The 14,246-nt window shown below is 41.9% G+C and overlaps 1 protein-coding gene across 1 annotated transcript in view; it reads right to left on the reverse strand.

Moving 5' to 3' along the window:
• The window catches only part of INTS9 (integrator complex subunit 9), a gene marked incomplete at its 3' end in the record, with an annotated part of 19,680 nt that extends 9,320 nt beyond the window's left edge, over window positions 1-10,360 (reverse strand). Inside the window, exons 1-3 of the mRNA XM_009581097.1 lie at window positions 10,224-10,360; window positions 5,370-5,430; window positions 2,811-2,873 (exon numbers count right to left, since the gene is read on the reverse strand). Of these exons, the coding sequence (XP_009579392.1) occupies window positions 2,811-2,873; window positions 5,370-5,430; window positions 10,224-10,288 (189 nt within the window). The remainder of the gene's footprint in view (window positions 1-2,810; window positions 2,874-5,369; window positions 5,431-10,223) is intronic.
• Window positions 10,361-14,246: the final 3,886 nt, after the last annotated feature.

Consider the following 14,246-nt stretch of genomic DNA (forward strand, 5'->3'; position numbering starts at 1 on the left):
TGGTGGGTCCAATTTGTTTTGATGTGACAGTTAAGACAGCAGTTCAGAGAGTGAAAGAAGATTTCACACATTGTTAAAGGAATTTTAATTAGAAATATTTACTGGTAATGCTATAACACAAATGGTGTCAAGTCAGAAATTCACAAGATATATGACCTCTAACTCAGTTATTATAGAGCAGCTAATGGAATTCAACACTCATCAAGCACATATTATCTGATTACAAGGCTTGGTCCAGCAATTTGAATAAAAAAGGCAAGAAAGTAGGTCACTCGGCTTTTCAGAGGGCTGACACAGTGCTCTGGTGACAAGCTGCTTAACTCACAGCTAAGCGTTCATGGTTTTAATCCCTGACCACAGCTGATGAGGGAGGCATGTTCTCCAAGCTGAGTACAGTAGGTGAAACACCATCCTCAGATTCATGACAGGGAACCCTTTTATCTTACTAAGCTTGCCAGGCAGAAATACACTCACTACATGGTGTCAAAGAGTCTGCTGACACCTGCTCCTACTACACTGGCTCTTCATGGCTTGGTTTTCAGCCGTATCCAGACCATACAGAATCAAACGGGGAGGCACTCAGCCCTGAGTTGAATTCAGCCCAACGAGCCATCAGGAGGATATAGACTACTGCTTTCCAAGCTTAAGCGTCCCACGTCTCAGCATCCTAGAAGCATTTACTTAATAGGATGAAAAGGGTGTCAAAACCAAAACAAAGTAAAATCTTCCCTGGGACTTGCAGCAATTTCACTAAAAGTGCCTATGAACCAGAGAGGTTTAAAAATGTTTCCTGAATGTGAAGTGAGGGAGACCAGAAGGTTGCCAAGCAAAGAGAGGGCTGCACCCTGCACTCTGACATGTGGAAGTGTACTCTGCTGCTGAGACAGCCTCTTATCACCTTGTGGCTTCTGGATTACATTCAAAACTTGGCTTTCTTTGACAATGGTGTTCCTGGAAGTAATACTGAGATTCTCAAACTAGCTGCTTTTGCAGACAAGTTTCTTCAAAAAAAGTGGCATGGAAGGAGACAAAAAAGAAGACAAAGCCTCTTTCACACAAGCTCCTTCTTATACTGTGCTGCCAAACACCAGCAACATATCTACTCTGCTGATGCATTTGGCTGTGACATCTGAACTCTCCTCCACACAGGGGAGCCTGTGAAGCTAGAGATGCGAGCTGTGAATCACTAGCAGATCTGTCCTCACGCTTGCGGACAAGACTTGGCATCTGTTGGGAACTTTGGGAACTGAAGCATTTGAGAGGCCATTTGTAAAGTCCCTACAATGGTGACACGTGCAGCTGGTTGCTGTCTTCTAGTTGTAACATGGACTGCTGGAAAACAGAGTTAGATTCAGTGATGACACCGGTATAATGAAACATCAACTCCCCATCAGTCATATTTAGAGCTACACATGTGGATATTTTCCAGCCCAACAAAGTAACCAGAAAGCCTAGCAGAAGCACCCTAAACACCAGCAGATTACCAATCCTGTGCATGGCCTCAATTCCAAAGGGAATCCAGAACATAAACTCCATTCTCCCCAAGATCTGGGACATAATGGCACTTTCTAGGCATACAGATGCTTCCTACATCTCTCACTTCTTCAGTACAGCAACCAGAAAGCCACAAGAACCCAGAATTATTAGGGGTTTTTTTTTGTGATTGGATTATATCCATTCCTATAGGGCAAAACAAGTAATTGCACACAGATCTGTTGATATCACTTGCCAAAACTAGTACCAGAGCTGCCAACTTGCTTCGAAGAATCAAGATGACAAGAGTCAGAAACTGCAAGAGGTGAGTTTCATGGAATCAACAGACAGAAACACTATTGCCAGAACCCCAGCAAGCTGACAACAACCTTCCAGGAGTGTTCTGTACTTCCTGTCAACAAGGTCAGGCAGAAAGGAAAAAAAAATCCCTGCCCAAAAGCAATCGTCCCCGTCTTTGAAAGACAGAGAAAACATCCCAACGTGAAATGAAAGAACTGATGTTATCACAGTCCGAACGCAGCTGAGGAAAGAGGATACTATTCCCAGACTATTCCCCATCATTCACCCCCACCACTCTCTGCTCAGCTTTTTACTCTTTCAGCTCTCCTATATACACCATTAATCTGATCAGTCAGGTAAGCCCAGTTAATTTAAACATTTTCAATAGTCTTGCTTTCTTTTTTTCAAACCCAGGTATTCTTGAAAAAAATAGCTTGAGAAGCAGTTACTTGCAGTTATGTCAGTGGATATGAAGGTACAGTTCCTCCCTCAAAGAGGCAGTAGTGAATAGCTAAGAAGGCAGCAAAACTTTTCAACCTAAATTTGCTGCCAGCAGAACAGCACATCTGACTGCAGCCCAGCAGAATCAAACAGTGGCTTAACCACACGGTCGGCTCCCCAGGGGAGCTCCACTAGGCAGGTCATGCATCTGCGGTTAGAGACAAGCAGCTTTCCTTGTCTTCATTCACTGCCCTTATCTAAATTAGCACATGTATCCTGTCATAATCGAGTCCAGCTCAGTCATATTGTCTTTGGAAGGCCCATAAAAAGGGACAGTTAAGTCTTATTCTTCTGTGAGATATCGATCTGCTCAAGGAGACCTTCCAGATCTCCCAAAACCATTGCTGAAAAGGGCTGTTTCCATCCTTTTTCCAGTGTCATAGATACTAGAGGCACCTTAGCAACACAGAGGTTTTAGTAGTATTTAGTATTTAGTACTAATAAATTAGCACAAATCTGATAATAATAATTTAGCAAGTTTCTCCCACATGATTGAACGGAGTCAGATTTTTCAGTAAGGCTGTGAACAAACTCACCTCTGGTAAACAGAACTCAGGCACAGAGTCTACAAACACATGGCCAGAGCACTCCTTTAGTTCCTGTGAGAAAAGCACATCAACAGAGAAGACACAAAAATACAATGCAATGTTACTCCAATGCAGCAGATTTTGCACTTTCAGAACCTTTTCTTTATCACAGGTAATTTCCAGCCCACCACTACATTATGTTTATCCCCCTTCTAGACACAATTTGCTGTAAACAGATCTGCTGAAATTGCTTTCACGCGAGATGAGGCTGCTTGGTACTTCAAGGGATCAGATCCTCATTTGGAGGAACAGAGAGAGCACTCTGGTAGGGAAGGAAAGAGACCCTGGTAACCACTGGCTGGTTTTGCTGGGGCCACGAAGGAGGTGCTGTCCTATGAAGCTGTGTTTTCTCTGCTCTTCCAACTGCAGATGCAATGGCTGGGAAATCTGCAACAATGCAAGTTGATTTTGTCTATCAGAATCAGAAGTAAAGTATGAACTGAAAAGTGGATCATGAAGACCACTCTTCTCAGAACTGCTGCTCTCCTGACCCGGAAGGTATGCACAGCACCTTTCTAGTGCCCTGGCTATCTTACAAATGTGGAATTTAGTTTTGGTTCCAAATAACATCAAACCTTTTCTGACTTATTAGGAGCAGAATACAATTTTTAGCCCCTGTCTCAGAGCATTTGATGAAACATCTTTTGGGGATCTAAGCTCCACGTGACACTTTTTGTTAGATTTATCTCTACTGGATCTCTAGTCCTCTATTTTCTTCCTTTTTTTTCAAGGCTGACATCAGAAATCTATGTCACATGAAAAGTCACATTCTTCAGGATTATGTATGGACCAAAAATATTCCCAACTCCAGTCCTAACACACCTCACAAGCTACCTATCACCCACTATGCCTTCTCTCATGGATGCTTCTTTTGCTTGTCCCAAAGTGAGTGGTCTCAGCCAGCTTCAGACTGACAGAATTAAAGATTGAATCCAATTCTTAATAATTACAGTGCACCTGCCAACTAATAACGAATGAGCAATTACATCTAGTGGCAGAAGTCTCCTAACCTCATCTCAAGGGAGTTCAAAATGATTAAAACTAGATCGCAGCAAATTTCAATGCCTCTCCAGGACTTAAGTTTTATAACTGTCACCCAGAGAGTGCTATAACAGGAATGTCCACCCGGCATGATAAAACATCCCCCTTTGACTCCTTCTCTTGCCTTTTTCCAGCATGGGTCAAAGAATTTACCATTCCAAGCAGTTACAATTGTCAAGGTGAAGGTAAGAGATGCTGCCTTTGAATTTTTAACACATGATTTCCATTGACGCTGTGCGAGTTTTAAGATTTCTCCTGAGCACACACTGCAGCAGCAGTACCTCAGAAATGTAAATACATCACATATAAAAATATACTGACAGCCTATCCATTCTTTGGACAGAGCAGAGCCCACAGCTCTGAGACCAAGGCTGGGGTTCCGGAGAAACAAATTCCAGGGAATTCAAACTGGGCAACTCCATTCCTGTCACTGAGCCTCTGTAGCTCTGCGATTGCCTGTTAGCATGTGCTCTGAATAGAGTTGTTACTATTTTACTAACAGAAATGCTGCCTATACAGTTTCTTTTGTCTCCAATGAGAAGAAAAATCAGGTCTTTAATCTATGATCTTCAGCTCCCTTGCCTGTAAAAATCAGATCAATTCATTTTGTCCACCTCAAAGTCGCCTACAAAAGCAACTATTATTACTGTTTTCCTTTAATGTTCACATAGTCAGAGAACAGTCTATTAAAACAGTATTTTCTCTACTGATACCTATCGCTGCACATATTTGAAACGTATCTGCCTATTTTACTAACATCTGACATATTTTTGTGTTCATTGTTCCCCTATGGCAGATCAAGCTGGACGCTGCAGTGCTGTGTTTTGGTTGAAGCCCCAGATAAATTCTGCCTACAAAACTAATGTAATGAACAAGGGGGAAAAAAGAAAAATTCTGTGTCTCTCATGTAGCTGAGTAAGTCCTGTGTCTTAGAATTAGGAGGCTGGAGATAATATCCTCCCTGCTATGTCCAGCAGCAGAACACATGTTGACTTCAGAGGCCAAAGACATGCTTTTCCTCTATAAGAGACCTCCCGTGGGCAAACCATTCACTTTCTCATAGTTCTCCTGCCTAAAAAAGGGTTATGATACCAACCTCATTTATAAGCATGCTATGAAGCTTTAGCGTCAGAAAAGTGAAACTGTTGAATAAAAGGCACTCTAAGAAGGCAAAGCACTATTATTTATGGAGCTCCATGAAATAAGAAAATATTGAAAAAAATTATTTCTGCATTTTAAGAGGATTTTTAAAAAAGCTAGGCTACCTCTGAAGACTGAATGCCTCTGAGTTGCTATTAGCAGTTTGTTTCAAAATGTTCTGCTTTACAAGGACATCATGGCTGGTAAGGGTACACATAGAAACCTTTGCGATGAGTCAGCATGGAAGTATTGTTCCTGCAGTGCAAGCTCCTAACCTGTCAGGTAGCTTTTTGCATGGCAAGAAAATTGTAACCATCAGTATAGTACCTTGTCCAGAAATGTGCTTCCATCTTTCAAAACCCAACCAGGAAGTTTGGACAGCCTGGGGCTGCAGAAAGAGAAAAAAATTATTGCAGCATGAATTATATCATTATGAGTGGCTAAGCATACACCTTCTATTTGGTGTCACACAGGAAGAGAACACCATTTCTGTCTCAGGGAACTAACAATCTCAATAAAACAGACAGACAGTTTCACTGTGTTTAAGTGTTCACTGAAATGACTTTTACAAATCATGATTATGACAGTTATAAGTAAAAAGAGGACGACGCATGCAGGGAGTTTGATTTTAGTCATTTACGGTGAGAATTTCAAAAAGGCTCAGTGTTGCTTATGTTGCCCTGTGGTGAAACTGGCTGTATAAACAGAAGAAGGGTTAGGGCAGCAACAAACTCTATTCCTGGAACAATACAAAAGCACCGTAAAGCTGGTCTGGGACAGAAGACGACACACAAATATTCCCATTAGCAATGGCAGATAAAGACCGATGCTCTGGACTAAGTCATTTACGGACAGAGAGGCTGCGATTTTATATCCACATAAACCATGGTTTCATGCTTAGGTCTCACCCTCAAAACCCACACCAACAGCTGTACAGTGCATTTACCTGTGTTGGAAGGACAAAGGGGCAAGGAGGTTTTGCTGTGAACTGCATGTTTTAAACTGGCAGGTCTGGTACCAGCCAGCAACAGCAGGGCCCCTTTTTAAAATTGTTTCAAATGCTAATAAAGAAACTTCAAGGTGGACACTGTAATCCTGAGCTTCCAGTAGTAATCGCTGCAGCATTTCTTGCCACCATAAGTGAGAGACTTACCCATACTTCACCGTGACATTTGATTTTTGTGTGAGCCTACAAATTAGCTCTAAAACCACTGTCTGCCCAGATTCAAGCGTATCTACAGAAATCCAAAAAAGAAAAAGTGGAGGAAAGAAGAGAATTGAACCTGCCTGGAACCAAGCCCTGCAAAAACCTCAGATTTGGAGACAGAACTCGAGAACCCGATTGCAATGAAATCTGCAAGTGTTGTGCACTAAGCTCTATAGATAGGCATGCTTATATGCTATAAGGGCTTTCAAATTTAAGATCTTGAAAACAGGAAGTGATTCAAGGGCTCAGAGGAATGCTATGTTCAGACTAACATCATCAGAATAAAAAAACAAAAATCCTAAATGGCACTCCAGAAAGTCACAAGGAAGGAAAAAGGGGAATCTAAGACTCAAGGAGTGAAGATGGAAAGTAAGAGGTGAGAGCAAAAGGACATGTCATCGAGAAGCTATGCCAGAGAAGTGCAACCCCCTTTTGAGGATAAAGAGTAAGTCTGAAGAAGTCTGATGATAGAAAAGATGAGGTGGCCGAATGTACTCCCCACTGACACATTCAAAAGCACAATTTAAGAGCAGTATTTCGGAGACTGAGGGGGCTGAGTAAAATTGGTGCAGATGCAGAGAGACTAGAAGAGCTATGGAAAAAGCAGGGGAAAAGCAAGAATAAACTGCTCTGACATAAAACAACTTCGACAGATAAGGGAGGAGAGGACAGAAACCTTGGTTGGAAGGAACATTTGGAGGTCTGTAGTCCAATGTCTCAAAGCCAGCACTAGACCAGGTCAGCCATGGCTTTGTCCAGCTTTGTCTTACAAATCCCTAGAGCATGAGATTCTAGAGCCTCTCTGGGGATGGGTGAAAGTGCCAAGAAAAACTTCATTACTGGGAGGCTAATGTCCAACCTGAGCCTCCTGAGACACAATCTGTGGCCACTAGCCCCTTATACTGCCTGCCGCTGTCGAGAAGAGTTTGGCTGTGTTGCCTTTGTAACTTCCTTTCAAGCAGATATAAGTGGCTGCTAGCTCCCCATCTAGCCCCCTCTCTGCCACACTGAACAAGCCCAGCTCCCTCAACCTCTCCATGTAGTCATGGACTCCAGACCCTGACCATCTTGGAGCCCCTGAAGACCCTCTCCAGCTTCTCAGCATCCCTCTTCAATGGGAATCCAAACCTGGATCCATTTGTGGTTTCACCAGCATGCGGCAGAGAGGAATAAACTTTCCTTGATCTGCTGGCCCTACTCCCCCTCATTTAGCCTAGTACGTTGTTTGCCTTATTCATGATGAAAGAGCACTATTGACTTGTACTAAACCTGGCATCCACTGAAGAGTATACAGTCTTGTCAAGAAAGGCAAAATTAGCAGACGGGTCTTGTGTGTGGGTGAAAATGGAATAAGCAACACAGGACAGAAAGGACTCTTTACCTTGAAGCCAAGAAGTAACACAGTTCCTGCCGACATAGTTTTGACATTGTAATAGAGTGATTGATTAATCCAAAATAGCTAGAACTGTCCCATAAATAATGTGAGCAAGTGTGTCATGGCTAGACAGGAAAGGTTAAGAGCTTCCCACATGTTCATTTTATCATTTTGCATTTGACTTTGGTACAGGGGAGAAAATTCCAGTTGACAAACCTCCTTTAAAGTACATGAACTGGGATAAAGTGTTTGGCCACTGCAAGTACTGTGCACATGTTTCATGGTGAGAACAAGGACTGCCATTTCCAGGACAAGGTGGAATCTAAATACCTTTTGATGGGCTTTTTTTGAAGAGCAAAGAACTCTAAAAAATGTCCAGTCCCTTTAATGACACAAACACTACAGCACTTTCCTCTCTCATAGATTAAAGCACAGGCTCTCAAAATGTTTGCTCAAGGAGGGTCCCATGCCAGCCACGACACAGGATTTAGCTGCATAGCAAAGACCCTCTGTAATATCATACCTTTATGCGCCACAGAGGTAAAAATTAGGACACCTTTGCAGACCACATACTGAGACTTGCAGAGCCCAAGTGGTTCATGGATCCTACTTTGGGGACCTCTGGTTTAAAAACAGCAGAGAGAAGCATAGGTCCCCTCTGGTTAAGATTTCACATGGGTCCATCTCAGCCTAGCTGCAAGGAGCAGCTCTTCTGGTTCTGAGAGGACACACAGCTGGTAATAACCTAAGGTCTGACAGACCTATGTTCAAAATCTTGTGCTGCTACATGCTTCACACAAGACCTCAGGCAGTCAGTCCCTCTTGTAGCCTGTCTGGAAACTGATGACAATGTCAGCTCTCTATCACCTGGCCACGTTATGCTGATAATACACATTCGAATTTCAGAGGTATTTAGACATTGTGGTAATGGAGACCTGATATATAATGGTACAACTATGAATACTATAGAGACATAAGGACTTTTTAGTGGCAGCCACATTCCTCCTCAAGTTTCTAACTCATTTCCACAACTCCCTGCAGGACATCTGTTTTGTAGAGTACTGAAGAGATCAATTATTTGCCCAAGTCCATGTGCTTAGGACAATCCTTGCTGTAAGGGGTGTTCAATCACCTTACCGACAAGATTGATTGGATTTAAATCCAACTGTTTGCTTCAATTCCACTGGGCCATCAGGGGTCAAATCTGACATCCTTTCTTATTGAGTTTGAGTCATTTTAGTGCAGACGTTCTGGAGGTACTTGGGGAATTCCAGGTTGTGACCTGCAATTTGGCTGTTCATTCCCAGGGTCTGCTATCAGCAGACAAAGCTGGCATATCCCCAGGGAGCGTTGGTGCCTGCAGTTTTAAAGAACCTCTTAAGCCTTTGTTCAATCACCTAATTTTGCTACTTGTTCCTCTCTCAATTTCCTTTTTCTTTGGGGGGCGGGAGAAAGCGAATTCAAGGCAATTCTGTCTGTACCCAAATTCCCAAATTTTCTGGATCCCTTCAAAATCTACTACTGCCCCTAAATGTTGTAGTTAGCAATTGCATTATGGAATGGGACAAAAATTGACTATCACACTGATCCGTCTTAAGGCATCTGTTGCCTACTCTACAGCAGATCTTGAACTGCACATTCTTGCAGAACAATGCATACATTGTCTATTCTTTTCCTCTCCAAAGAATAACAAATCAAAGGAAGTGCTGGACAAACTGCTTTAACCTCATTAGGTCACTTAGGAAATTCCCTTTCCCAATCATATTCTCCCCCTCTCAATCAAGCCTCCCCTGAACCCAGAACGTTCCTCACTTGTTTCCTCGCGGATCAAAGTTACTAAATGGCTTTTGTGAAAACTCCTATTGCTTCCCATCACCAAGAGTTACTCATTCCCACCTTTCCAACCCCTCATTTTTGTAATTTATTCCATTTATGCAAGACATAAGTCACCCTAACTGAATATCCAAATTCAAATAAAAACCTGGGAAAATACGACTTTGTAGTTAGGGTGTAGAAGGGGGAGTCTTGATCTCAGGATTCTCCTCTAGACTCTACTTCTGTTTCACTGCTGTTCCATTCCTGTGCCCAGCTGCACTGCCCTTTTATTTATTTAATTTTTAAAAGGGAATAATTATGCCATCAAGTCAACTAACGAGGACTGTTAAGTGCTATTTTTCTTTGCATTAGTCCACGCTCTGAAGAAAAGCCTGAGAAGACGGTGGTTAAACAGAACTTGCTGGGCTCCGTGCACTCCATCTCAGTTACCCATTTATCTCATCCTGCATGAAGAAGCCAGAAAGATGACAGATATGTGACCTCACTTGTGCTGAGCAGTTGCAGCAATACTTTACTGAAGCTTAGAATAAATTATCTAGAAAAACCAATCAATAAATCCATAAAATGTCTTCCGTCTACTGAGCCAAAGGACGTTATTTTGATAAAGAGAATTTTTAAGTGAACAAAGTCTATTTATGATATCAGATGATGCTGTTCATTTGTACCCATCCCCTCCCTCCTTCCAATAGACCATTTCACGCAGAGCACTCCAACTGCAACCCAAGAAGACACAGACTAAGTGCTTACAGGCCGCAGAACATACCTCTGAACCAGTGGCAACGGGAGGAAATTGAGAGTAGACGTCATATCCAGTCCGCAATCCAACATGATGGTGGTGGATTTGAACTTGAGTACATTGCATGGTAAGGTTGGATGTCCTGACAGGCAGTACTGAAAGAAAAATACAAGGATGAGTTACTCATGACCTTTACCAACAGAGTGAACACCCCCCCCCCCCCGAAAATTGCCTTTTTCCTTTATTTTTAAACATGTAGTTTCATATACACCAGAACAAAACCTGATTTCCTATGAATCTGTGTCTCACAGCTGTGTGCGTTCATTGAGATTTCCCCATGTCAGATTAAGGGGCAGACTTTCTTCAGACCAGTTTTTCTCATCACAAGGGCTGAGAGGATGGCATAGCTCCTCTCTCCAATTTAGGACATGTGTACAATCTCTTTTTTCTAACAACCACCTACTTTCACAAAAATCCCAGAAAATCAGTTTCTTCAAAACTCAGTCCTACTGGCAAAACTTGGCTGAAATTGGCTAGCAAATTTGAAAATTACTTGGGGTAGAAAGGGAGGGAGAGAATCCCTGCAGGAACCCAAGTTTTATTTCCTTAAGAAACCTGCTTAAACAAACAAACAAGGTGCAGCCCACACCTTCTGTGGCTGCTTGGCACAGATCAGCAGAGGAAGCTGTACATGTGCACCGCAGCAGCTCTGGGGCATGCTCTCACCTGCTTTTTGTCTTGCTAAACACAAACAGGAAGCGTGAGGGAATGGACAACCATACCTGAGTGGAAGGGTTTGTGTACTGAGGAATCCCAAATGCTTTGCAAGCTTAATGAGCCAGTAAGCAGGTTATGTACGGGGGCACTTCAGCATCATTGAGATGCAGTCACCTCTTGTATGGAGAGTGGCAAACATTTAACAAGGCACAGGAGCAGCTGAGGCTTTGAATAAGAAGGGAAGTGAATAAAAATGCCACCTTTAAAACGCGGGATTAGAAACATAAATGTCTGAATAGAGCGTGGCCACCTCCGCATGAGGGTTTCTCTTCTTTGAGGAGGGATTCGATGGTTCTTCAGGGATTGCAAGAATAGGAGATTTTGCATCTTGAATACAAGTTTTTCCATCTCCAAAGTCTGGGCATCTGGCAGCACAGCAATGCTCAGGCGGTCAAACTTTAGCTTTTAAATTCAAGTTTTCGTCAACTAAGATGAAAAATATCAATTGGTTGGCCATGCACTGCACTAAAAACAGACTCAGTCTTTTTCTAAGTCGTTTATACCTTATGTTTGCTTTCTATACTTTCACTCTACAAAGTGGAAAGAAAGTAGATTAATAATTTCATTTTCTACCTCTGCTCACAATATGTTAACATAGGACTGCAACTGTCTGGATTAACAACTCCCAAGGAGTCTTTTTACATACATTCATCAAAAACCTGTTTTAAATTATATTTAAATATTAAAAAGCTACTGAGCCCCAAATATTAAATTAAAAATATCATAAAGACTTTTGTTTTAAATTCACAAAGACCTTAATTATTAAGAAGCAACATTTTGCCTGCTGTTAGCAAAGTTTAAAAAAAAATGTGAAAAGCCAAGCTGATGAAGAAGTGAGTATACAAGTAAGGAATTCAGTTGTTTTATTCGCAAGTGTAAAATACGCATGCGAAATTAAGATCTCACCAGACCAGAACTTTGACAACTGAAGCTATAAATCCAGTTAAATAGAAAGAAATGAACAAAAAGTTTGTAGCTTTTAAACTATTGGTAATTAAAAAAGACAATGAAATATCACCACTTTTATCAGCAAAACACTTTCTTGCTTTTTTAAAAATCATGAATAGGATCATGACCCTGACATCTATGAGCTAACTGGAAAAACTTCCTTTTTTCTTCTTTAAAAGCATCTAAAATAATCTATATCTGTGGCTGTCACGCTGTGGTAAATGGATTCCTGGGATTCAATGGACTCTTTCTATCAGACTCCAGTAAAGTGACTAGACAAAAAAAAAAAAAAAGGCAATTCATATATGCTATACATCTATTTGCACAGGTGACATTTCTGGGCCTGTTAGAATTTTAGATTAGAAATCCAAAAATCTGAGTGTCTGCACTATATATATCTCTATACACACTATAAATGTGATAATTTCCACCCAGTTTCTACTTGTTACTGTTTAAAACAGATCCAGAGACCCCAATCACTAATATTCCTGATTGGACTAAAATGCAAGTCCTTTTTGCTCTAAAATTTGTTTGCTTCCATCTTTATTCCCTTATGGCTAAAGGCTGGTGCAGCTAACACATTAGGTGCCTCATCTCCTAATTAAAAAATAGTAATGTAAAAAAGTCACAAAACATATACAAAAGACATAAATATTCCCACCTCAGCTCACAACTTTCTTGGCAGGCTTTGTAAATTGAATGAAATTTTGACAGAGAGGGCACAAAGAGCTCAGGATGAGGGGCTAATTCCAGATGCTAAGGCCCTCATAGCGACAGGTTCTCAGCAGACATCTGGCTCATGCTGAGCGCTCGCCAGCTCAGAGCGTCTCTGGTGATCTCATGGATGGCAATGTGACAGAGAAAAGAGATGATGTCTCACGCTAGCAGCTCCAAACACTCCAAATTTTGCAGGTTAAAGCCAGTGCTTTGAATTCCCACTGAAGCCAACAAATACTGCAGTGCATTCTTCCAGTATTAATATCACATGCTAGCTTAAAATCTAGGGGGCAATTAGCAACTAGATTTGCCTGCACCAAAGCACATTTGAATTTGTGGGAGTCTGACATTTTCACTGGATTCTGAATTAGGTCTGGAGTCCGTCACCTCTATCTTGTTCCTCCAAATTCAACCCAAATATATGAGAAAAGAGGATGAAATAGCATCCAACTCCTCCCCCCACAACCCCAATATAAGATGAAGAATCTGGTCTTATGATCCCCAGTCCCCATACACAGGTCTAAAAATGTTATACAATACAGATTTCAGAGAGCTTGTATTCCCCCACCCCCCCTACCCCTTCCCTCTCTCTACCCCTATGCAAGACACTAGACATAACAAAGAACTCTGCATTTCCACTATGGTCTTCATTTAAAGATTCCTCCGTTTGCTTTTTCCCCCTGCATTATATTAGCCTCAACAATCACATCCAGAAGTGCTTAGCTTTGCACAGTTTGTCCCACTGGTAGTATTCATCCACGCAGAGAGACTTAATCGCATACATAAGATTATGCAGGATCAAGCTCTTAAGCCACCTGCCTACAGAATTAATTTTACACAGTTACACCACAGATAGTGATTCATTGGAAGTCTCAAAACAAGCCCAGAATCCAAGTTCACTTCTATGAAGCTTCTTCAAGACAAATTCCTCAAGTCTCAAAACTGAGAGACAATCTTACATTTAACAACGGTGTAACTTCAGGTTAAACAAATCAAAAATCATGCTCAGGTATTTTGAAAGCTGCTTTGGCGTTCACCTCCAGACAAGGAATTGCAGCACATTATGTGAAACAGGGAAATTCTTCCTGGAAAATAAAAGTAGTGGCTGAACCCAAGGCCTCTGGGAAACTTTAACAGTTGAAAATGGAGATCTAGAGAGGAGACCAATAATATGGGCAATGTATTTTCTAATAACCTTCCCTTTAGAAGATTGCAATATCAGAACCAAAATATTTGTCAGAAGCACAGCGCACCCTCGACAAAGCTATTCCAGGCTGATTTTCTTATTAACAATTACCTATATTAACATCACACTGCCTATGGAAAATGATTTTATTATGAACCACGGGGATGTATGAACTTTTCTAGAGCAACTCAGTGGAAGTCACACATGCAGTGGGCTAGCTCCAGCACTGCTCCACGGCGAAACTCGTGTTTAAGGCTAGGAAGGCACAGTAACACCTCCTCCTCCTCCCCCCGAATCCCACCGATATTTCATCCGATCCAAACCCCCGAGCCCGGCGGGAGTGGACGGCGGCAGAGAGCCGGAGGAGAGCCGCCTTCCCGAGCCCGTGCCCCTTCCCACACCTCGGTGCCTAACCCCCAGCC

The sequence above is a fragment of the Fulmarus glacialis genome, unplaced genomic scaffold, assembly GCF_000690835.1.
Source record: "Fulmarus glacialis isolate BGI_N327 unplaced genomic scaffold, ASM69083v1 scaffold15217, whole genome shotgun sequence".
Lineage (NCBI taxonomy): Eukaryota > Metazoa > Chordata > Aves > Procellariiformes > Procellariidae > Fulmarus > Fulmarus glacialis.